Source organism: Epinephelus moara, chromosome 24 (genome assembly GCF_006386435.1).
Source record: "Epinephelus moara isolate mb chromosome 24, YSFRI_EMoa_1.0, whole genome shotgun sequence".
NCBI classification, from domain to species: Eukaryota; Metazoa; Chordata; class Actinopteri; order Perciformes; family Serranidae; genus Epinephelus; species Epinephelus moara.
This window is the reverse complement of record NC_065529.1, coordinates 24,876,776-24,903,260: the sequence shown is the minus strand read 5'-3', so window position 1 is coordinate 24,903,260 and position 26,485 is coordinate 24,876,776. Positions and strand designations below refer to the sequence as shown.

The 26,485-nt window shown below is 41.7% G+C and overlaps 1 protein-coding gene across 2 annotated transcripts; it reads right to left on the bottom strand.

The window, feature by feature from the left end:
• Positions 1 to 803: 803 nt before the first annotated feature.
• Positions 804 to 26,485, bottom strand: erbb3a (erb-b2 receptor tyrosine kinase 3a). Of its 2 annotated transcripts, XM_050037767.1 has the most exons (29): positions 26,110 to 26,485; positions 17,663 to 17,814; positions 16,828 to 17,014; positions 16,371 to 16,496; positions 15,321 to 15,386; positions 14,710 to 14,828; positions 14,232 to 14,373; positions 13,692 to 13,805; positions 12,996 to 13,113; positions 12,777 to 12,850; positions 12,605 to 12,695; positions 12,411 to 12,428; positions 9,161 to 9,378; positions 8,932 to 9,064; positions 8,692 to 8,785; positions 6,222 to 6,376; positions 6,075 to 6,131; positions 5,837 to 5,978; positions 5,636 to 5,755; positions 5,435 to 5,533; positions 4,794 to 4,979; positions 4,530 to 4,685; positions 4,303 to 4,378; positions 4,020 to 4,166; positions 3,582 to 3,679; positions 3,246 to 3,437; positions 3,075 to 3,140; positions 2,180 to 2,441; positions 804 to 1,964 (listed from the first exon to the last, which is right to left on the bottom strand). In XM_050037767.1, exons 1-29 carry the CDS (start codon positions 26,198 to 26,200, stop codon positions 1,189 to 1,191), a joined length of 4,275 nt encoding a protein of 1,424 aa, XP_049893724.1. In that variant the 5' UTR covers positions 26,201 to 26,485; the 3' UTR covers positions 804 to 1,188. The 2 variants fall into 2 exon arrangements, with proteins under 2 accessions (XP_049893724.1, XP_049893725.1); XM_050037768.1 differs by lacking the exon at positions 12,411 to 12,428.

Genomic DNA, 26,485 nt, shown 5'->3' with positions numbered 1-26,485 from the left:
CTGACGCATATGCCAAATAAAGTTTCTAGCTTCCAGGTTTACTTCCATGATAATCAGCCAAAAATGACGCAGAAATAAACAGCTCTTATGGCCGCAGGGGATTTTTTTTTTGCCGTAAATCCTACAAGTGGCCACAGGAAAAAAAAAATAGAAGCAAGGCTGAGCAAAACATCGGCCATTTGAGCATTTCAATGATGGTAACACAGTCTATTAACTCTAAATTAGCCTATCAACATTATTAATATTACTAGGTGGGTATAATAGAGCCACATGCGGCTCATTAGCTGCACGTTGTCTACCTCTGCCTCAGACAGTGTTTTCCTGTTGAGCTGCAGTGGAGGGACAGGATTAGATTTCTATCTTCATCAGAGCACTTGCCTGGTTTTTTGAACCAAACTTTAACCTTTTTTTTTTACCTATCTGCTATAAACCTTAATATGTGAAAGTAAAGATAAACTGGAGGAACCTTACAGGAAACCACAGAATCATCATGTATTGCATTATTATGGGATACCACCAGTGACAAAGCAAACATGATCCACCTGAAAACCCCATTAGATGCAAAACGATAGCCTACTCCTTGAGGCTGTATTGTATTGCTGACCAGGCAAAGTTTGCAACTCCCTGGGGACCATTAAGCTTGACATGCCCAAAAAAAACCCTGGTTCACTGTGTGTCAGATGGTTAATTTACAAAATTTGTTTAGGAATGTTCACCACTAATTCACAATATATTTATTGCCTTTGCAATTTATACATTGCCACTTGATAAGTGAGTTCAAATAAAAAGTTGGTGTCTCACAATAGCTATTCAAAATATTTTATTGAGTAGAAAATTTGTTTCATATATCATTAATAAAAAGAGGTCTCAGAACATAAAAGTCTAAACTCCAAACAAACACATTTGTTCTTAAAGCAAGCTTTGTTCATTTCAAAATGTAAACAGAAAAATATAGCTTGTAATCTGATCGTTTTTGTTAGTGTTCTCAGTGCTATTATTTCTGGAAATGCCCAAAATCATAGGCCTGCATACAAGACATAACAAGCGCCTGTAACAGACGACAAAGCTGTAAAAGTCACATGTTGGGTTTTTGAAACTGTGTCATTGGCTACATTATAAACATGGCTTTTGATTGCATTTCCTGCTTTGGGTCCTTCATGAATACGTCTCAGAGGTTTAAAATGTTCTTCATGTGGGCACTGCTTTGGGCTTCAGGAACATCCTGCTGTGCCAGTAGTCTGGATTGTCAAAAGATCTGTCGCCAGCTGGAGGCTCCCCGACGCCGACTCCCGCTCGCACTTTTACATAGGGCTCAAACCCAGATCGATGTGCATCTGTGGCCCCGACTGCTCCCTCCCCCTCCCTCTTCAAGTTCTGGTACACCACAGCATCTCTTGGCTGCTGGGCAGCAAAGGAGTCCATGTCCTCATACTCATATGCCTCACCCTCGTCCCTTCCCTCTATCTTCAGCTCCTTCTTGTCTCGAAGAGCTTGACGCAGCTTTGGCTGTCTGTTTGTGTAATGATAGTTACTGTCCTCCACATATTCATCCTCCTCTTCCTCATCGTCATCCTCCACCTCTCTGCCCATCCTTGCTGGTGTCGGAGGAGGAGGAGGGTCAGGCACTGGAGGGCTGTCATCTCTGTCGCTACCCCTGATGTCCATGTATTCATACTGAACTTCATTAGACCCCTGCTGCTCTGAATCGGAGTTGTGATTGCTCCTCCTGACCTCCACAGATGGGATGGTGTCAACTGAGCATGCCGTGGCTTGAGATGATACAGAGGCGGTGCGCGTCTTGTTGGGCTTTAGCCAGTGGCTGCTGTGTCTTGGTGAGACAGGTGTTACACACAACTGCCGGTTCATATACTCGTATTCTTCTTCATCTGGGTCGTCAAGGAGGCCCGATGAATGAGACTTGCTGATCCTGCCAGGAGCGGCTCGAGATGAGGAAAGGAGGGTATCTGAAGAAAAAAGAAAAACAGATTAAGTGAGGTTTACATTAGAATAATTTGTTATGTAGGATCTATGAAGAAAATAGTATTAACCTGACAGCTTTGTATTAGAAATGATGGTTATTATGACACAGCAACACAAACCCAGACATCTAGACCCATTTTCCAGGAAACATATTGACTTTATCATTTCAATAGAGTAAAAATATGCATGATGCTCTCACCTCTCTCTGGGCTGTCTCCAGGAAGCACGTATCCATTCTGGTCCTCTTCCTCCATCTCTGGTGATGGAGTCTCTGTTGGCCCGCCAGACAAGCTGTCCCTCTGCGACATGTAAGCGCTGTCCTCACGTTGACGTCGCCTCTTCAGACTCCCTGCCAGAGAAAAGTCCTCGCTCATCTCCAGCTCCACTGCCGTGCCGCAGCCCTCCGAGCTCTCAGACACAGTGCGGGCTGAGTTCAGTCGAGAGCGCGACTGCCACATGGCCTGCACAAGACAACACAAACAGACCTGCATTAGTAAAATGGCAAGAGGAGGAATGTGCAGTAGGACGATGTTGATGATATCTTTAAAGGTCCCATATTGTAAGAAGTTAGATGTCGCGGTGAAATGTAAGGTGTGCTGATGGATTCACGTTGTCAACTTGTACAAGTTAACAGTCCACCTTAAAGTCGGCAGTTGGTCCAGTGAATTATTATTCTCAGACTACAGCTGCTGTGAGAGGCAGCAAAACATAATTCCATTTTATAGATACAGTCTACTAATAAAACTCTCCACGGTATGAACAGTGGTTACATGAGCTTCAAAACAAGCCATAACTCGTACCAGATCTGTTCCATTGGTGCCATTCACAACTTTTACCGAACTGAACTGTACCGTACCGTACTGCTCGGTGGAAACGGGGCTTGTGAAAAAATAATGTGGTTTTTGAAGATTAAATCATGTAAATATGTTCTGGTAGAAACCCAAAATACAAGCATGGACCTAGAAAATAAGCATAATATGGGACCTTTAAATAGTTTGACTTCATTATGCTCAGTTATAGACACTAAATGTACACATAAAAACACAAAATAGTTTATATACAAAGCGGCTTACACCAAAGCCTGTTTTAGCTACCTGTGCTGGGTTGTCAAAACCTGGGGTCATGGGCAGGTATCCAGCCACATTTGGAGTAATAATCACCTTTACAAGAAAAGACAGGGGTGAGATTTAGATCCAGGAGGTGACAGAAAAGACACTTCAAGATATAAACTGGCCATAACATTGACAGGAAGAGGTGTCTCTTACTCTGGGAGTGTCCAATCTGGAGAGGCGAGTGAGGCTCTTGGACTGAGACAGGTAGTTGGGGCCTGGAGTCATGCCATCCATCACATCCTCCCCCTGGTCCTCCAGCTCAATGTCTAGGTCATCCAGGTCGTCCAAGTCTGCACTCCGCTGGACGAGTTCATCTGGGGCTGAGTCAGGTTGTGTGCAGTCCTCCTGGTGGACAGAGGTGAGACATAAATTAGCATATTGCATGTATGCTTTTACTGAAGTGACACAATGTTCAGAAATGTTCTGGCCACAGTTTTAAAAAAGTGCTACAAAAACTGGGTGGCTACAGATAAACACAGCCTTTCTTACTTTGATGACAAGGTAGCGAGGTGGGTCTCTGGCCATTCTGGTAAATTCATTCGCCAGCTCTTTGAAAGTTGGACGGACATTCTCATCAATCATCCAGCCTGGAAATGAAAAATAAGAGCCATAGTTTCACAGCAATCTCTATGGAACAAATGCAAAATAGCGAGCATCTAAAATCGATTAAAATGTAGTTAAATATAAACAAAACATAGAGTCTGCACATCTCTGAGGGGCATGAATGCCTCTACAAAATTTCATGGCAAGAATTCCATCCAGTAGTTGTTAATTTCAGTCCAAATCAAAGTAGTGGATCGACTGACAGACCACCCATAGAGTCTGCTGCTAGCATGGCTACGAGACTACGAAACATGTGTTAGCATTCCTGCTGATATGTTGTAGTGCAGACCAGATGTAAAAGAAGGATAGAAGATGGGCACTCACACTTGACCATCACCATGTAGACATCGATGGTGCAAATTTGAGGCTGGGACAGACGCTCTCCCTTTTCCAGCAGATCAGGAACGTCCTGTGGGCGCATTGTAGTGTACGGCTCTGCCCCATAGGACATCATCTCCCATACTGTCACACCTGAATGAGGGTGACAGATTTAGTGTGGCATGAAACAGCACGACTGGTGCAGATGAAATATCCACACCTCCACTACTGTTTTCATAAACACTCACTGTTACCCAAACTGGGACTTGTAAGCTGGTTTAAAACTTACCGTAACTCCAGACATCACTCTGATGTGTGTATCTGCGAAACAAGATGCTCTCTAAGGCCATCCATTTGACTGGTGTCTAAAGACATAAACAGAGAATGTCTATTAATTACTTAAGTGAAATGTCAGCAAACAGCAGCAGTGAGCAAAACAACTTCAGGTCAAAGGCCTTCTCAATGAACTTTGATCACATTAACTGAGTATCATATCTTTTCTGCAGTGCTACAGACCTTGACCTCATTGTGAAAATACTTCTTGTCATCAGGGTAAAGTAGGTCTGCAATGCCGTAGTCTGAGATCTGGGCGGTGTAATTATTCTTCAGGAGCACATTTCTGGCAGCCAGGTTTCTGTGGACCAACCTGTTCTCCTCCAGGTAATACATACCCTGATGAGAAAGGACAACAATGCCTTTAAGTGCCTGTGATATCACTGTAATAGACTAAACAGTGCTAAAAAAAAATAGCCAACACACACTCAAATGTTGGTCCTTTACCTTTGCGATCTGAACACACCAGTTGAGCAGCCTCTGCGGGCTGAGTTTGTTCTTGCAGTTCCTGACGTGCTCCAGCAGGGAGCCCTGGCTAATGAGCTGGGTGACGATCTGCAGGCTGGCACCAGGACAGATACCCAGGGTCCTGACGACGTTAATGTGGTCCAGGCTTCCTATCAGCATCATGTGCTGCAGTGAACAATTACAGTAAATCATTATGGATTTGTAAAATAAATGTCAACATTTAATTTGGGTTTTAAAGGTGTAGTGTGATTTAGTGGCATCTAGTGGTGAGGTTGCAGATTGCAGCCAACTGAAACTTATCATGTGTGCCATGTGGCCGACTTGCAAATACAAATGACCCTATCTTGAGTTCACTATATTGCAAATGACTAATCCTAATATCGCCAATAAATTAGCAACGTTGTGAAATGAGTACTTGAAACATACTTTGCATTTAGGTTAGCAGCAGAGAAATGCTGCAGGATTGATTTGAGATGTTTCGTCAGTTAAGTTTTTGCATGACTCTGGGGACTACTATGAGTCCAAGGTGACTCCACAAAAGAGCAAGCCATAAATCTTAGGCCTTTCAAGACTACCATCAGAGAGTATTTGACACACAAAAGATCTTCACGTTTTCTTACATCAGTCAGCTCATAGAAGGTCTGCCTGCCGGTGCGATCATGAATCGTCTTTATGGCCACAGGAAGCTTCACTGTATCACCCTCAGGGATCCAAATGCCCTGAGAGGCAAGAAATACAGATTCATAAATTAATAACTTCATAACTTAATATCAAATGTGCCAGAAGAGGATTGCAGAAACAATGGCTAGAATCACCATTACCTTATGGACTGATCCAAACACTCCGTTACCCAACAGCTTGATCTTACGCAGCTCTGAGGGCTTCAGGATCCGAGCATGGACTTTAGATCCCTTCTCTCCAGGTTCCAGGGGCTCAAAACTCTATAGACACACAGATCATGTGTTAAGACCAACTTTAACTGAAGCACAACAGCACTGAGAAGACTTAAGGCTCTGACTGACCCCTCCGCTCTCCATGTATCTCCTCATGGCCCGCTTGCGACGAATTGCGAGTCCTCGGCGGTACAGAACAGTCAGCACGAACACAGAGAATGAAAGGAAGAGAAGGGCAATCACTCCCAGTACAATGGCTGTGGTCGCTTGTCTGATGACAGATGAAGGAAGGAAAAAGAGATTATTTGATGATAAATCAAAATGTCTCAACTCTTTAAAATGTGTCAGATTGAGAGGAGCAACCTACCCAGAGATCGCGAACCGGGTTGACCCCACACAGTCTCTAATGCCTGGGCCGTAGCACCTAAACACAAAACAGACAGGAAGTTAATTTGAAATAAACACAAACATACATTTAAATACACAGAGAGAAAGAGCTTTACTCATCACTAACCCTTGGGTGCAGTTGATGTGGCACGGTTCACAGCGGCCTTGTGTGTTGGGGTATTTAAAGATGACTTCCTCCCCTCCCATCAAGCCCTCGGGACATGAGGAGACACAGTGTGGACCGTCCTGCAGGCTGGCACATGCTACACACTGATCTGCTCCCTTCAAAGACAAAGGGCAAAAGAGAATTTTAGTGAATGTGGTGCACTCTGAGTCTTGTCTTTAATAAAAAGGAAATTTGGAAATATATGAAACAGCTAAAATGAACAGAGTGTGTCCTAAGACAATAAGGGCATGGATAGATATCACAGCTGCCCTTAGCCTGATTCACAGGATGTAGACTGTGGGGATAAGCATGGATTGATTACTGAACATGCCTACTGGGCAATAGGGCCAGGGGCCCAAAATGTCAGGACCCCCCTAACCTTCACCTGCAAAATGTCACTTAATTTAGCACATGCTGACCAGGAAGAGACCCAAAATGACCCCAAAGAGACACAAAATAACCACAACGAGGCCCGAAATGACCACAGAGGAACACAAAATGACCACAAATGAACAGAAAAAGACACAAAATAACCACAATGAGGCGCAAAATGACCACAGAGGTACACAAAATGCCCATGAATGACCACAAAGAGACACAAAATCAAGCAATCAACATTTATTTCTATAGCCCTTTACAAAACCCAAAGGCACCCAAAGTGCTTAACAACAGTGTCAAATAACAATGAAAGGAATAATAATAATAATGATGATAAGAAGAAGAAATTATATTTGTTGTTCACCTTAAAGATAAAATCAATAGCAAAAATAGACATAAAATACAATAGCACAAGAGATACATATAAAAATACAAAGAGAATACAATGTGACTAAATGAATAGCTAAGGAGGATAAGACAGGTGGGGACAGAGTGTTATAGGGAGTAGGAAATTTTAAAAAGGTGTATTTTGAGGTGGGACTTGAAGGTGTCAATAGAGTCCAGAATGCGGACACGTAGTGGGAGTGAGTTCCAGAGTCTAGGTGCTGAGCAGCTAAAAGCCTGAGCACCCATTGAACCGAGTGTGAATGGAGGTGTAGAAAGCAGAGCAGCAGATGAGAAACGGTAGGTCTTCAGCTTAGATTTAAAAAGGCCGAGATCAGCTAGTGGTGCGAATGTCAGGGGGGGAGCTTGTTCCACAATCTTGGAGCAGCAACAGCGAAAGAACGGTCACCCCATTGTTTGTTTCTCGACCTTGGGACTTCTAACAGAAGCTGACCAGATGAATGCAGTGCCCTGCCACTTTCGCAGATAATTAAAATCTCCGACAAGTAGAGAGGAGCCAGGCCGTAAATGGCATTAAAAACAAACAACAGACGTTTAAAATCTATCCTAAAACGAACTGGAAGCCAGTGGAGTGACGACAGCACAGGTGTGATGTGTTCACGTCTGTCAAAGTGACCACAATGAGACACAAAATGACCCCAAAGAGATACAAAATGACCACAACGAAACGCAAAATGACCCCAAAGAGACGCAAAATGACCACAACAAGACGCAAAATGACCCCAAAGAGATGCAAAATTACCTCAGAGACACAAAATGACCACAAAGGAGATACAAAGTGACCCCAAAGAGACTCAAAGTGACGCCAAAGAGACACAAAGTGACCCCAAAGGAGACACAAAATGACCCCAAAGAGACACAAAATGACCACAAATGAGACACAAAATGACCCCAAAGAGACACAAAGTGACCCCAAAGAGACACAGTGACCCCAAAGAGACATAAAATGACCCCAAAGAGACACAAAATGACCACAAATGAGACACAAAATGAACCCAAAGGGACACAAAATGACCACAAATGAGACACAAAATGACCAAAGGAGACACAGAATGACCCCAAATAGATGCAAAGTGACCACAAAGTAACCCCCTCCCAATAAAAAAAACCCAATTGACCTTCTTTTTTTAGGAATATTTCTTCCGTTTTTTTAAAATAATAGTACAGCTTAAGATAGGCAGGAAATGTGGGAAAGACACACAGCAAAGGGCCACGGACTGGAGGTGAAACCAAGCTACTGCAAAGGCCTCAGCCTATATGGGGCACACACTCTACCTGGTGAGCTAGAGGTCACCCTGATCTAGTGAGACTAAGCTTCCCTTTATAATCAATAGTAGACTCAAACGCTTTAACCTCAGCTGCCACCACTGTTGTTTTTGCTTGTTTTGTCACTGTGATTTTCATTACACTTTGTGACTAAAAACACAATGAATATTTGAACACAAAACAGATGGAGGGACAGATTAGTTGGCTGGTGAAATCAAAGCAGACAGTAGTGGTTTAAAGTCAGTGGTGACATATAGTATGGAGGTCACTAGGGGGCAGCAACACACATTCTTGAGTCTTGAGAACTTGTTCTGTGAGTATTGCTGTAAAGCTTTTCAGCCTGTTGTTTAACATCGGTTAGTCACTGAAAAGAGATTCATACCGGGCCTGTGCACGTCTGCTTCCCCTCCTGGACCTTACACTCAGGGTGGCATGGCATACACTCCCCTGATCGAGTAGCAAACTCCCGCCTCTCCCTGCGTTCACAGCAAAAAGTCAATCACTCTCTATCTTTCAGCAGACTGCAGATAAGATTGAAACACTTGGGATAGCTACAGCAAACATTACTCACATGAAGACAAACATTGTGAATATTATTATTAGATTTTCTGTAAAGACTCACCCAGTTAGGAACATGCAGTCTGGCACGCACGTTCCTCCCCTGCTGTATTTCTTACAGGACACACACTGGTTTGGCCCCGGCCCCCAGCAGCCATCAGAGGAGCACAGGGGGTCGCACACACGGCCGTCATTAACTGCAAACACAACAGAATAAAAAAACCCAAACTGTATCATCATCACAAACATCGTCAGGGGAGCTGCTGATCCACAAATGATCCACCCCCACTCACCACACTGATTTCTTGGCCTGTTCTCCTTGACGTCGATGTGCTTCTGGCGTCGCTGCGGGCGAGAGCCGCTGGTCAAGATTCGCGTCCAGTTGACGGTGTCATGGTAGCAGAGCTTCTTGTTTCCTGTGATGTAAACGCCGCCGTCGTTTATGTTTCGCAGCGAGCGTAACCCCAGGGAGGTCAGAGAGCGGATCTTCATCACCAGAAGAGAGTAGCCCCTGAAACAATAGACAGTGAAGAAATTTTGTGTAAGAAAATAATAAAAGAAAATAACTGTGATTAAAATGCAATGGAAGCAAAGAAGGTGCATTATAAGTTAAATTTTATGGGCAACTGAGTATTTGTGAGAATTTGTGAGGTTTGAATTCCTCAGAGGGTAATTTAAAGGTCCAGTGTGTAGAACTTAGAAGGATATACTGGCAGAAATGGAATATAATATAATAAGTATGTTTTTTTTTATTATTATTGTAAATCGTTTTTTTTGGTTGCTGTTTTGTGGTTAAGAGCTGTTTATATCTACATTAAATCACCAGGTTTGTATGTTTTAGAGAGAAGCAGACCTCTGAAGCTAATTTAGCTCTCGGTAAAAACCTCCTTAAAGCAACCCTTACCTTTCTGGAAATTTTACACTTTTCTTTGTTTAGGTTAAAATGCTATTAATACGCTGATGGCACACTAAAATGTAAGTGAATTCCACCAGAGATGAAAACTCATCATTATACCATTCTCATATGGTTCTAAGAAAACTCCGACCAATCATTGCATTCGGACCGAATGCAATGATTGGTCAGAGTTTTCTCCTGTCCTGTCTGTCTTCCCCACGTGGAGGCCTCCGACTGACGTAACAGCTCGCGTAACATCCCCCCCACACCCTCCATCCCTGAGTCTGTGAGACAACAAATAGGCTAGTAACAGGGACGCTTGTGGATATAAACTAGTAACAGGGACGCTTGTGGATATAAACTAGTGACAGGGACCCTTGTGGATATAAACTTTTCTCCGTAACAAAAGCAAACAAATGCGGACCACCGCTTCCACCTCCAGCCGCTCCAACAGGGAAATCAGTTGGCAAAAGAAAGAAACGATGCAACAAGAAGTAAATTCATCAGTGCAATACAGTCGCGAGTTTCTAACAGACATTAGAAACTGCTGCAGAGATCTAACGCTACAACCAAGAGAGCTCAGGATGTGTAGCAAGCTTGGCCTGCTACGTCGAGCTAGCCCTGAGATGACCGTGGTTTCGCCTGGAGCTGTCCCGACGGGGAGACGCCGGCAGCGCTGTGACAGGACGCGGGAGCGGGGGAAGCGCGGAGGGGTTAGCTAGGCTAAGAGCTAACCCCATCAAACCAGCTGTTCCCAGTGTCCTTCTGGCGAATGTCCGCTCACTGGACACGAAAATGGATTACATCCGACTATGGAGATCCACTCACCAAGGAGTGAGGGACTGCTGCGTCCTTGTGTTCACTGAGACATGGATGAATGGTAACATATCAGACTCCAGTGTTGAGCTAACGGGGCTAACACTACACAGAGCAGACAGGACGGCAGCATCATCTGGTAAGCTCCGTGGTGTATACACAAACAATTGATGGTGCTGTGATGTGAAGAGGAGCTCCCAGTTGTGCTCTCAGGATGTGGAATTTTTGACTGTGAAATGTCGACCCTTTTCATTACTATTGCACTATATGTTCTTTCTTATATGTTGCACAAATATGTTTTGTTTCTGTTTACTTGGGGTATGCAAAATGTCATTTCGTTTTTGTGCTGGTTCAGTTCAGTTCATAACATTATGACAACACAGCATCCAGTGGCTAATGGCTAACGTTAGCCTACTGTAGCGTAGCCTCTGAAACATAAACGTTATCTTCCTTGTGCGTTTCCACTTACTAGGAACGTTAACGCTACTATCTAACGTTAGCACTGTAACCTCATTGTAAAACTCATCAGTCATCACTGACTCCGGTTGAGTTTTAAAACTCCGGGGTTGCGTTTGACTGTCTTTGTTGTAACATTACACTCACTCTCCTCTTCCGTGTATCTAACGTTACCTTGCCAACGGCTATGTCTATAATGAGGACGTAATGGAGGGAGGTGGAGTTGCAGGAGGAGGAGGACGGGACTTTGGAAGGAAGCGGGAGTTGTGGATGTTAAAATTTTTTCTAAGTGCTGTGTGAAATGCAAGAAAGGTAAGAGTTTCTTTAACGTCGCAATCTTAAGTTATCAGAGAAAATAGGTAAGGACACATGAGCGGCTGGTGAAACGGCAAAGGGAAAACATTGATTTGTAATGTGAAGCTGCCTTAATTAGTGTTTTTACCGCTTTAAATCACTTTGATTTGGAGAGGAAGAGACCTCTGCAGATAATTCGACTCCCACCAAAAACCTCTTGAACAAAGAACACTGAAGGAATTCAAACCAGGAGAAGTTTCAGCTGGTTGCAATGTGCAATCTTCACCACTAGATGCCACTAAATCCCCTTAAATCGTACACACTGCTCCTTTAAAATTTTGCAATTTCAACATTTTTTAAGGTTTAAAAACACACATTTCAAACATTCAAGTGTCCAGGGTTTCTGATATTGGATCACATGAGTGACAGAACAGAAACTGATCTCTCACAGGTCGGATTTCATTCAGGCTTGACTGCTTATCCTCAGTGTTTGAGTTTGAATTTCAGTGTCTGAATCTCAGCAATCTAATTTGAGGAAGCTGATTTTTTGACTTGACTTGAATTCAGTGGACACATCTGAATTTGTGAACCATAAAAAAAAACGCAATACCTCTGATATCAGAGGTAATTTCACAACTACCAGCTGAAAATGTCAAAGAGGAATCCAAACCACATAAATTCATGTAAATGTTTGTCAGGGTAAAATATTTCAAGTCTGCAATATAAACTCTGTGGTATTTAAATTTTGCGCAAATTCCATTGCGCAAATAGTAAGAAGAGATTGAATTTTGCAATAAGGCGTTCAGTTGGTCAGAGTTCTTGAGGCATTTCTTTGCTTCCATTAAATAAAACCGGCCTCAGATTCCAAAATTTTGCAGCAAAATACCTTCAATTTTCATCAGAGAGAGCATGCAGGAAAACCATGTGAACTTATTTAAGACTTGCGCCCACCACCACCTCAATCACACAATCCCAACACTGACTATGACCTGTAATAATAATAATAATAATAACATCTAAACCAAGAAAGATGATTTTACACCGAGGCGGATACAGGCGGGCATGTGAAACATTTACTGTACCTTCTAGAGCTCACTCCTCTACATGGCGTAAAAATGAGATATAACAAGGGAACAAAAAGATATGAGACAATCAGATTGATGCCAGTGAAGATTTAGTCTGCAGTGCAGTTAAAGACACAACAACGTGACCTCAGCGAACTGGAAAAACAAAAACAACGTTAGAACAAAGAGAGAGAAAAGCAATGATCGCTCACTTGTAAAGTGTTCTGCCCTGAATTGTTTGGAGGTTGGAGAAGACTGACAGGTTGGACATGTTTTCAGGCCATGACTGGATACTGAGGATGTCTGAAAATAAGGACATTGTGTTCAGAAGCCTTAACCAGTTTGCAAACACTGACGTTATAATAAAAACAAAAGTACACTCACCTGTAATCTCCCTCACAGTGTTGAAGATTTTCAGTTTCTCTGGATCGAGGGCTGGTACGCCGTTGTATTCATCACTTTGAACAGAGAAAAATAAATAATAAGTAAGCGTTCATTGCAAAAAGCATCCACAAAGCACAGATTGAAATATTAAGCTTTAAGTGAATACAGTTAAACTCTGCTGTTTCCTATAAAAACCAGTGATAACTAGTGTAAGTTTACCCTTTGATCCCGGTCACCAGGAAGTGCAGACTGCCCTGGATCTTAGTGCAGTTTATGAAACTGTCGATGTTCAGAGCGTCGACAGTTTGTCTGGTTGGACCTCCTGTGCCGTAGCAAGCTGGGAGGAAGATGAAGAAGAGGAGGAATACAGGTTTTAACACATATGAAGTCAGTTAGAATCAACCAGCGGTGCTGGAAAGTGCCTGAGTACATTTACTTAAGTACTTTAAATTTTGAGATATTTGATAAATGTCATTTTATGCTACTTCATTCTACTACTGTTCCACATTTTATGGGGAAATGTTAGACTTTTTACTTGAATACATTTATTTGACAGTTATAGTCCCTTTAAAGATTAAGATTTTACACCAAAAATATGTGATCAACAAACAAAATCTGACACTTTTTGTAAATCCGACGATCCAGATAGTAAAAATCTCAACCAGCTAACAAAATGAAATAAAATAAAATAAAATAAAATTAAATTAAATTAGAATAAAAATAAAATAAGATTTAAATAAAATATGAACTTATGTGTGAACTACTTATTATATGAACTATTCTAACATTGTAAACGATACTTCTTAAACCTTTGCTGACCACAGTGGGACACTTAAAGCTGAGCTCATCTCTCAGTTACATAAAACAAACTGTCTTGATTGAATTGTGGAGGAGTTGCTGAATTGTCTTAAATACTTTTGGGACAGAGGCCTCCGCATGGTTCACATCTTTTCACTCCGTTTTTATCCACGTCCGTCTTATCAGACGGACAGCCACTCACACATGAGCTGCCATCCACCACAAAGTTAGCTGTAAAACAGAAACAAAAAATGTCTCAAATTGTGAAAAATTATGAAGCTGTTGAACTGTCTCAGACAACACTAAACCAAAAATATACACGTAAAGGTGAAGATACAAGAAGTCTTTTACACAAGTGTAGCAGCTGACATAAACATAAACACTGCATTGGTTGCAAGAAATGTGACTTAATGCCTGTAACTGATAACCATAATGTCATAGAATCACTTTATTTATTTATTTATTTCCCAGTCTTGGTGTGTCCCCCATGGAGCTGGTGTGATGCAGATTTTGCATACTGTGTAATAGATAAATATTTGACACCCCAATAAAAACATGCAACTGCATGATACTTTAGGGAGAACAGTATAACTGTATATATACTGTGAGTTCGTGTGAGTGTGTGGGTCTACTGAGACAGCATGCATGGGGACTCACTGGGGCACTGGACCACACAGATGGAGCCATACTGGTACTTGGCGTTGGGGTTGGGCTCCAGTTTGAATGTGTGCTTGTTGTAGATGAGGGTCTGGGGACACAGAGGCACACAGGCGCCCGAGTTGTTGAAGTTCCTGCAAGCCTGCAAAACATCATATACACACAGCAAAGTCAGCTAGATATGTTAGATATGTTCTGATATGTCCATGATGGTCCTTTTTCACAGCAGACATTTTGCCATGTCACAGCAGGAAAAGCAAAGGTGTTTCTAATCATTTTAATGATGGCTCTGTTGTATTCAGATGTCCCAGTATGTCATGACAGTGAGACAGTGAGCCTGCACACACAATGCCAGGACGCTGAAACTGAAGCAGCTAAATGGAATCCAGCCATCATTAATTTCATTATTTACACCTGTGTTTCTCCACATGTCAAAATATCTTCTGTGTTAAAGGGCCTTTTCAAGGTGCAGACTCACAAAGCAGTCTGTATCCAGCGGTCCAGTGCAGCCTCCGGCACACTCAATGTGACAACACTCGCTCGGGTTTCTACCAAAGCATCGGCCGTTACACTGAGGAGCACACACAGTCTTCGTCACTGAAAAAGAGTCGAGAGTTTGTTTATTTGTTGATTTATTGCAGCAGTGATTCCAAACTTTTTAAAACCAAGATACCTGTGATTTTACCCTCCATGCTAAAAATCACACCGTGGATATCTGTATTTTATATGACGCAGTAAATCAAATAAGATTGATGTACAATATGTGACATATATGAAGCAACATTAATATTAAGAGAAAATCTGAAATCTAAGCTATGTTGTTGCATGGATTTGTATGTTACTATGACAACAGATTAGTTTTAGGATTTTTAATATAGTGATGTCAATTTTTATTCCTTATGTCTTCTGTACTTCTTAAATGTTCCCTCACTTTCATGTGGTGAAGTATTATTGGAAAAGTTCAATTAAAAATGGAGATCTACAAATCTTGCTGCACCCTTAGCTCATCTCTAGGGCACCCCGAGGCCACAACACCCACCATAACTGACTTGATGCATGGACAATAAATTTGATGCTGATGTCACTCACAGATCTGGCACGTGTCATTTCCTGGACCCCAACACGGAACGTCTCCACATGCTTCGTTACAAGGCTCTAAGATGTAAAGTGATTATCAGTACATGCATTTTTACATCTGAAAGCAGACTAAAAAAAACATCTGACATTAAAGGAATACTTCAGCCCCGAAAATAACCATTTGAATATCAACTCCTCACTCTGTGTTGAGTTGATTTTGTGAAGAAAACTTTGTTTTTCTTGCATGCCACCGATGAACGAAGAATCCAAAAACAGAGAAAATTCTTGATGAAGCTTTCGATGTCTTTTCGGTGTATCTCTTGGATGACTGCTGCTTACAATCTGGCATCTGGTTGCTACCTTTATATAAAGCCCTGACCTCACCTGAGCGCTGTGGGGGTACGCGCCTGCAAACGTCCAGAACACAGACAATAAGAAAACACAGGCAGAGGGCTGAGTATCTGCAGAAAAATACACCACCACACACTAAGAGTCGGCTGCAACTGATGACTGAGAGGGATTACTTCTGTGTGAGTGTATACATTGTTTGTTTGTTTTTTAAATAAAATCCTACATAGTTTAATTAAAGCACTTCCAGTCTCATACATGGACGAGAAGCGTGCCTGGGCAAGCACATGTGTTTGAATGACATTCAGTGGAATGCAGAGTTCAAATACATGCACTTGCCCAGGTACGCTACTCATCTGTGGAAGTGTTTTAGATAGTATACTTACAGCAAAAATGCGTGTGTTTGGGAAGTATTGAGCAAATGAGGCTTGGCTTATACTGCACGAGTTGTGTGAGAGTTTGTAAGCTGCTTTTTCGATATAGTGTTGCTGCGGTTAAACATGGACCCCTATGACTTCAATTTATTAAGAATTTTCTCAGTTTTTTGGATTCTTCATTCACCATGGAGACATACTGGGAAAAGAAAGTTTTCCTCATGAATTCAACATAACAAGGGGTGAGTTACTGATATATTAACGATCATGTTGTGGATGAAGTGTTCCTTTAAAAATGAAAGGTAAGTGATGCTGTGTAATTATCATCCTGTCCACTCACTCTCAGGCCCATTTTCCTCAATCATTATATGAGCTGCTCCATCCCTCACTATGTCCTGCCAGTTCACCTGCGGGGCGTAGCTCAGGTATTTATTCTGGATGATCTTGACTCCTCCCTCCAGTATCTCTGTGGATGGAAAACAAACATTTAAATGGAAAAGACAATTAGCAAACAAGCCCGGACTGGCCCATGACTCATCCTATCGAACTCTGCCATTCACTTTTTACTACGGCTCATACAACCTCTGCATATGTGCAGGAGCTCATGTTACAGCGGCAGTTGAGACATTCCAGGGACTTCACATCAATGTGACGACACACACCGCTGCCCACAGGTGTGGCTGCACTGTGTGGGTGTGAGAGCTCCAACAGTAACTGCGTGTCACATCTGCTCTGTCTGCTTTATCAGCTCAAGCCTCCCACACTTTAACACACTAACCGAGTGACTTCCTGTGTACCTGTGAGGTGTGTCAGGCCCAGTTCTTGCAGGCCGAGCAGCCCGCCCTTCTGGTAGTTGACCATCACAGCCAACGCGTACTTTTCCTCATACAGTGTGGTGCCTCTGATGACACGCAGGTGATCCAGAGGCATGCGGCTGAACTCGTTGACGGCAAACAGGATGTAGCCCGTTACCTCTCTGATGGACTGCAGGGTTAAAAGATAACGAGAAAGAGACATTAAATAAAATACAGGTGTTTAAAAAACAACTACTGACTTCCCTCTGGTTTTGTTAGTCATAGTGATTGTTATCAGAGTCACAACCTGGCAGCAGGTGTGTGTTGTTAGTCACCATGACTGTAGCACAGTGATTGATTTAGCGAAGGGGACATAAATGAGCTCATTCTGTCTTTGAGACAGACATCATCCATTATAGACAGTGATAAACAACTCATATCAGGTTAATCCGTATCCTTGTCTCGACTGGTTACCATGCAGTTTTTCTCAGTGACACATACACTGTGAAAGTCACACCAGTAATCTACTCTCTATGTATCTATTTCACCTTTATTTTACAGGGAAGTCCCGCTGAAGAAAACAAATTCTTTTACGAGAGAGACCTGGCTAAGGTAGCAGCCGAAACCATAACATATACAGTAAAAGTACATCAACACATCAGCGTAAAAGCAACTATTTCACACATCAATGGACATTAAGGTTTCTAATTTTAGATCTTTTTGCAGATTATTCCATGTCCAATGTGCATAGTAGGAAAAAAGCAGTTCTCCCAGATCTATTAAAACCTGAGGTGCATTATAGACATGTTGCGATGCCTCCGTGTGCTCAAAGCCTCACCCGCAGGAAGGAGAAGTCTCTGGTGTGGTCCATCATGGTAATCTCAAGGTTGCCCATCACAATCTCACAGCCGGTGTACATATCCTTCATTAGGTTGTACTGGATATCTGCATTTCCCGTCGTGCTCAGAACATTCTGGGTGCCGGAACAAACTGGAAAAGTCAAGAATTTGCTCTTGTTAGTTCTCATGAAAATACCAACAGTGAATTGATTATCTTCAGTGTCGTCTGTGGAGCAAAAGCCTTGTATTGCTTACACCTTCACTTTGGTCCAAACAGTATTAAGAACACATACATGAGCCACACTGTTACACTGGATCACATGTTTCTTCATCATCATAAATATTGGCACAGTGTTTTTTTAAATAATGGACATAGCTAATGTGACGTCACCCATCTGTTTGCAGATTCCCGTTCTGAAGCCTCAAGTTCGTGACTTTGGCTGTCGCCAACTTAGATTTTTGGAGCCAGAAGTGGTCATATTTAGGCAAGAGGCTGGAGCTGCAGAGGGGCGAGGGATGGATCTGACTCATAGACTGTGTTGATGCCACGCAAACAGCCTGTCATTCAAAGTGGCCGCGCCCTTAATTAGAACTTTAAGCCTTTCAGCTTTGATAAAATGTAAACCGGTGAGGAGGAGGCAAGGACAATATTAGCTTTAGAGTATGAAACCAATCTTTGTAGAGGGTTATAAACATGTTTATTTCTGCTATAAAGTTGGACATTTTAACATGGTGGTCTGTGGGGACTGACTCACTTCTGGAGCCGGCCTCAAGTGGCCATTAGAGGAACTGCAGTTTTTGGTACTTCAGAGTTGGCTTCATTTTTAGTCTTGGAGGTTTCCACTTGTTTTTTTGTTTTTGTTTTTTTTGTTCTTTTTTTTAAATTGTTCCCAAGCACATGGCCCTGCTGCTTCACTGGCACACCAACTGTGTATTAATCCGCAGCTAAAAATAGTCCCCAACAAATACATACATGATAAAAACTACGGTGCCCAGGAGGTAAAGGAAATTATGTCACATTTTTCATGAAGATGAAAGTGAGCCGAAGTGAAAAAGGAAGTTCTGGGTTTTGATCCAGCAGTAGGAAAACCGTTTTTAAAATCAGAATCAGAAATACGTGATTGATCCCCAGAGGGAAGTTGGGTCATCTTACAGTTGCTTTTATATATATACATAGAAAAATTATATATATAAAAATAGGGAAAATAATAAGTATGTAAAAATATTTGTACAACAGCTCAGCCCTTTAACAAACATTATTTCACTCATTGATTTTAACAGACAACTTCCCATCAGTCTTCAGGAGTATACTAGTTTATATATCTTTGCCCAGTGGTAATGAAGAGGATTAGTACCACCAAAGTAAAAAAAAAAGCTGATGTTCACACAGTGGCATCACAATACAATAAAACTATGCACATTCTGTTAAATCATTTATGAGGACAGAGCGTAAGTTCTTATAAAGACTGTTTTATGCCACTTACAACAAACCACCGAGTTCTGCTCGCACAATATCAATGAATGTACTGTAACAGAGGGAAACAAGCCGATGATTGTACACAGGGCATGTCCGTCTTTGAGACAAACATACGAGGCCTTGTTTATGGTCTGTGGGAGTTCAGCCATTCAGCGTCACTTGAGGGCTGCTTTGCTATTCAAATGTCAGAGAGGAGAGAGGCAGCAGAGAGAAAATGGAGGGACAGAGAGGACAGAGACTGTTGAACTCAGTGTCAATACTTTGCCTAAAAATACAAACATACTTGTGTAATGAACACATTGTGATAAACACAACATGTCCGCATAGTTTTTCGCCTTCTGTGTTTTCAATGGTCTCTTCAATGGCTTCTGCAAACAATATTTTAAGAAATGGTGCACTTCCAATTGTGACATATTGGGGAGGATATGTTTTAAGACGACAACGACCTCCTGCACAAAGCAAGATCCACAAGGTTTTCTCCGTTTGGTGTGGAGGAGCTTGACTTGCTTGCACCCGTCAGACACCTGTGGGATGAATTAGACACCCGACTGCAGGCTCAACATTAGTCTCTGACCTCATTAATGCTCTTGTGGCTGCATGAGAGCAAATCACTGCAACCAGCTTCATAATCTTGTGGAAAGCCTTCTCAGAAAAGCAGAGGCTTTTACAGCAGCACATGAATCCCTAACGTTCAACAATCATAAATCATCCAGGTGTAACATTTGAACATCCAGATACTTTGTAAATCTGCACATACAAAGACATTACTCATTCCCAGCCAACTAAAAATGTATTTTCTCACTTCCTACTATGCTGATATTTTGGTTTTATTTGGCAAGATTTTGTGCCTCTAAGATGGAGGTGTAAGGAATTTTGTTTGTAGTGCTCACAGCATTTGGGAAAGAAAACTCAACAGCAACAGTGTCAGCAGTTTTCATTCAGGGGTTATTTCTTCTTTATTACGCAGCTTTGTTGAATGCTTCATTCAGATTGGTCATTTATAGCATTTTATGGGCTGTTGTTTGACTGTTTATTGCTGTTATAAATGACAGACCTTTGCTGTGGACACAGTCCTGATCAAAGACGCCTCATGGAAGCAGTAAAATCATTTTTAAATCAATCTTTTGTGTCGAATTATTGATTTCTTTCATAATCAGCCATGTGATAAAGGGCATAAAGTACAGCGAGTGTGTCATTAGGGTGAAATAAACCCTTCCAGGTGTCCTGCGTCAGGGGTTTATTTCACAATGATGACCCACTCGCTCTACATTATCCCTTACTTAGAGTGTTTGAAGGGAGTAGACTTAATAGGAAACTTTTAGATGTGCTTTTAATTCTTTAAGCACCACAAAAACCCATTCACCTTTATTTCACTGGGGTGGTGACATTTTTTAAATCTCAAAGACTACTGAAACTAAAACTATCTGCATGGCACCACCAGAGGCAACAATGATTTCCATTTCCTTTGGGTGGACTGACCCTTTAGCCTCAGCCTAAGCCACAGACTAGAAAAAGCATAATCATGAACCAGTCAACTCTCGTTGGCTTGTTGCTGGTTTTGTTGTACCCAGTAAGGATCTGAGGAATGTTTTTGTTAAACTACACTCACACACATGAAGCGTGCTTGACAAACACATTCCTTCTACTGACATCGAGTCAAAATATAGAGCCCAGTAGAACAACAGGATCAACAAGGGCATGAAAGGGCTAATGATTATTAAGCTCACAAGGCCCAGCAGGGGAGTCAAAGCTCAGTGTGTGTGTGTGTGTGTGTGTGTGTGTAGGAGAGATGAACGCACGTACTACGTTCCATAAAGTCCTGATAAGAGTCACTTTATTGTATTTCTGAGAACACCAGGCTAACAAGGACTGGCTGCGTACCATATCATATTGTGTTAAAGGATCTGTTCCATAAAATAAAAAACAAACACATACACCCTCCTGCATGATATTTTTTGTTTCATCCTGTGTGGAAAGTCCTGCTGACACTTCAGTACAACAGAGGTGAAAGGAATTTTGTTTATGATACTCAAGGCTTTCTTTACAGAAATAACGTCTTACTCATATTGTGACGTCTGTGGATTATTAACAATAACCAGGACATTAGTTCCTGGGAAGACACATTGCTTTTTGCTTCTTTTGATATCAGTTTTCAGTTTGTCAAGCAACACAAACACAATTCACACTATAGTTTAATGGAGCATGTGTCCAGGTTTTGTGTCAGTGTGGCTATCAGGAAGGGGAAGTTGTGTTTTTGTTGTGATTTTGTCGGGTAAATTAACCTGTTAAAGGGGATTCCTACTGATTTTTTAACACTCATCATCAGTTTTCTCATCAAGGGGAGTTCTGCTCAGCCTGAGAAAGCAGTTAGACAATGTCTGTTTGTTTTCTTGAGGGGACTTTTTACAGCCTGTGTCATTTGGGTAATCCAGATTTACTGAGATTTACATCTTTAATAGAAAGTGTTTCAAACTGGGGGCATGGAGTTTCAAGAAAGATGTGAGTTTTTACAGGCAGACGGGGTCTAATTTTGTGTTCAAATAAAAAGAATGTAAAGAACAGGGAAAGTTCCAGTTATCCCAGTGTGGGAGCTTTAATACATAATTCCAAGATGGCTGCCGATTACTAGTCTTCATACCACATAATATTCTTAATTAGTTATTTTAATTTATTAAATAGTGGTGGTAATGTTTTGCCAAGTGAAACCTGATAAAAAAAAACAGTGTAAAGCTCCTTTCAAATTAGTTGAATCAACAGGTGGAACAGTATCTAAACCACAGATATGTTACATAATGTATGTTATTATGTAGCAGGCATGATGAAAATTTTGCATTTCTTTGCCTTTAAACAATGTTGTGATTAACGTGTGGTTACATTTAGGCACAAAAACACTTGTTTATGGTCAGGCAAAATTCATGTTGGGCTTAAATTACCCAATTTTGGTGCCATAATTCCGGCTAGTAACACAGCAACGTCTTAGTAAAAAACAACTACTTTTCATGCGGTGTCTCAGGTGGACACACAGCAGCAGGTTGCTAAAATACACTGATGTTTGGTGGCTAAAAAGCTGCTTGAAACACAGCAAAAAACAACCAGTGTTGTTGTTTGTGGGTCACCAACAGTGGTCTCACCCAGGTGTCACACCATCTACCCTCTCCTACACCTACTGATGACAAACTCAGCTCATACATCACTGTAGAAATGTTGATATGTTTCATATGAAATTGAATTTGTAATGTATCTGTGGTTTGCAGAAACATGCAATGCCAACATTGCAGATCAGAATTTAGTCATCTCTAAATGATGAGCTGATTTCTTTCTGATAAGACAAAGACAAGACTATTGTGAGCAGCATTTTTCCCTCTGTGAAAGGTCAAAGTGTTCCTTTGATATATTATTTAGATGCAACTGCCAGCAGTGGTGGCCCTGCAGATAATTTCCACCAGTTTGTTGTCAGTTTTCACCAATGGGAGGCATCAAAGCTGTCAGAAATTACTCATTATTATGGTTTTTACGATATAAAATTAATGCAGCATCACAAATGAGTTATGAGTTGCATAAAGAGAGGTGTAGGATCCAGTTTTGCTTGACTTAAAAAGGGACTGGTTGCGATATCTCGGCTTCTGCTGCATCCAGTTTGACCACATCTTTTTCTTGCAGGTCCATCAAGTTAAATCTCTGGAGCCCACCTTAATGACGTGTCTTAACATTCATGTCAGGGTTATCATATTGATATGGAGTGACTAATTTGCTTTCAGGAACATTTGCTCCTTAAAGCACAATTGAATTGAAATGATGTCAGTTTATGAGCTGTTCAAGGGTGACGCTCTTTATCTACTCCACCTTAGTTAAGCTATCGGTGGATGACTTGTTGTTGACTCTGTACTGTTTGAATTGCCTATTGGGAAATACTTGTGAACATCTGCGCACGTATGTTCGAGAACCTTCCACACGCCACAGTATGTACATTATGCATACAGCTCAAGCACAGCCCACTCTCGAGGGGGACGAACCGGTTTGCACACATGCATTACAGTATGTGACAAAATGGTATGTCAACCATACAGACAATGCACAGGCTGCAGCTGTAGATGCTAAAAATCTCAACAAGCTTAGTGGGTTTATTCTGTCAAAGGAGGACTTTCAGTTTTGGCAGATGGATGATGGAGAAAAGCACAGGCACATTAACACACACGCACACATAATGGGCCTATTTGAAAGAGTGCAAAACAAGTGTCACAGTGCATCACGCCAAGCCTCTATCTGTCTGCACTGACACTTTATTCCCTGTGTTTCTCCTCACTCTTCATAGACTGCAGCATGTCCGCCTCCCTTATTCCATCACCAACTATCATATACAGCAAATGAACTGAAAGCAAAACGGTCTCATTGTCCTCGGCACTAAAGTGTAACCTAACACATGACGAAAACATTACACAGATCAGGTTCGGCTGTTTTTTTTTTGTTTTTTTTTCCATTCGTCTGCTACCAGGGTTTCAAAAAGGAGAGAGAAAGAAAAGAACGGAGGGAGGAGGAGATAAACAAGCTCAATAAAGCGGTTGAGACGATGACTGAAGTAAACAGAAACTTGGCACAGGATGTGCCAGAGATTACTGCATACCTCACAAGTGAGTGCACGCACGCGCGCACGCTCGCAAGCACAAAGACAGACACCTGAGCACATGAACTATTTCATTTCATGGTGCATTCACAGGTTCACAGCCAGAGGTTGTGTATAAATGAACTCTATTCTTTGTTAGTCAACGTGCAGAACTTTAGTGAGCAGGCTGAGGCCAACTTAGAGTCACCTAATATCATGCTTTGGCAACAGGAGCGGCAGCATATTTGCTTTTTGATGCATTGATTATGTGGATGTCACAGTACAGAAGCAATTTAAAGAGGGAACACCTACTGTTGTTTTATTAAAAGATATGAATTCATGTTTCACTCTGAGGTGTTCACACTTACAAGTTGAGCCCCCTGTGACGCATCACACACGTTACACTGACATATGCACTGTTTTCTCATGAGGATTTCTGTGGAATAAGAATTCACTTCCTGCTGCCACTACAAATGTATTTAAAAATCAGAATGCTGCAAGCTGGCAATACTTGTCTTTATTCACAACATGAGATATGTGTCCCTCTCGTGCTTCATAAGCATTTTTTCTAAACATGCATCCTGCAGAAAAGTGCAACAAGGATCTAAAATGACAACAGAATTTTAAGTGTAACATAAAAAAGACACCTGAATGACCCCAATGGCACGACACAACTATGTTATCATTATCTACGGGTCAGTTAAGCTCTTTTATTACGACTGATACGTTCATGCAAAGGTTGGTGCACAGGTCCACCTTTCTACATCTGCATAACAACATGGCAACCTCTTTTATAATTGCCTGGTTACTGCACAACAAAATCCTGTTCGTCAACTCACTTAAAAAGCAGGTGATGAGAGTAAATGCTGCTTTGACGTGGAAATATACTTTTGAAATTCTTGTAGATGTCTACAGTTTATTTCAAGGGACTTGACCAGTAACTCTGAACAAATGTTTCATTCTCAAGGTCTGCATCAATGCTCCTCTTCAATATAAAGAATGCCACATGGTTTAGTTTGCATTGTACTTTGTTACAGAGTTAAGGAAGTGTTTACAGCATTAGTTACACTGCAGAATCTCTTCCAAACAATCAAATGTTCCTTCTCATGTGATCAAACTGTTTCATAATTTCAGTGTTAGGTTCAGGTGCCAGAGGCTGTGTCACCTGAGCATCAGCTGCCCAAAGATTGATGATCTTGTGTTCACGTTGTTTTTCTAAGTCTCAAATCAACACTTGGTTCACCTGCAGCCAGGTGACGGCAACAACAGCACGATGTCAAAGTTCACAGAGTCTTGCTGAGATTCAAATCACAACACCTCTCTCTGCCTCAGACATGTCACTACACCCAGTGGTGGGAAATAACTGAGTACAATTACTCAGAGTCAGAGGCATAGATTTCAGGTGAGGTCACAGGTGACATGTCCCTCTCAGGGTTTAGCACATGTGCATTTGTCACCCCCTAAAAAACATTAAGGTAGCAGAGGACTTTTAGTGTGACAAAATTAAATATGTTTTAACCATAAATTTATGCAGAAAAAACACAAATGGGTGCATAAAAAATAACCAGAATGCAGGAAATGAAGTGTTTGTCGCTCAAAATTTCCTGGAGGTGGACTCCAAACCCTCCATTTCATATGTGTCTCCCCAAATGTTGAAACTAAGTCTAGGCCTTCGGTCAGACAATTTTGACTTACTTCACTATATATCAGAGAAAAGTACTGTACTTTTTACTTCACTACATTTACTGGAGTCACAGAAAGCAACTAGAGCTTCAAGAGAAAATTAATCTGCAACTGTTTCGATGCTTAATCTATTTTTCTTTTATAAAAACACAAAACATCACCAATTTGGAGCCTTTACCTTCAGCTCCCCAATAATTTTACCACTTAAAGCAGAACTTTTACTTTAATTACAGTATTTTTCCATTGTGGTAGGCCTATTGCTACATTCACTGAACTAACATCTGAATACCTCTCCCACCTCTGGTCACACTGAGTAAACACAGATTTAGACATGTCAGAGGTTAGGTATTTTCCATTTTAGGGTAAAGATCTTCTGGACTGTGGCTGTCAGTCAACAGGCGCTGTAAGGTTGGGCTCCTCTGTCGTAAAGCCTTGAAACAATTGAGACAACATGATAAAGCACACACAGAGTCCCGGAGTCGTGGGAGAGGTGCAGGTGACTCACAGCAAACTAGTTCTATGTGTGCGGAACAGGTTCTCATGTCTGCGGTTTGTGAGGGAGGACAGGTGTTTTCATCAGAGCGACAAGAGTAGTGAGCAGCTCTGATCCGTGTGTTCAGAGGGATTTGTTAAACATATTCCGTGCGCGTGTACGTGTGTGTGTGTGTGTGTGTGTGTGAGCCCACCTCCTTCTGTCTGCGCGCTGCACAGTTGGAGAGCACACGGCAGCAGCAGGACGCACAGCACCTGCTGCACCTTCCTCTTGACGGCGGTCATCCTAATTGTAATTCCCGTGCCGGTGACGTTTTAAACAAACATTCCCGTCATATTAATAAAATGAAGTTTGTCCTTTTCTCATCAAAAATCGTCCTCGGTCGATTCAATCCAAAATAGAGTCCATTAGAAACAGTAGTTGGATTAATCCAGATTGTTCCTTCGTTTTCTTCTAATATTCAAATGAAGAAGTTAATCCGCCCAGTAGCGAAAACCTGTTTGTGTTTTCTCTGTTTGACTTTTAACTGAGCCGTAACTTTACAAGCCGCCCGCTCCGGCCCGTGTGAC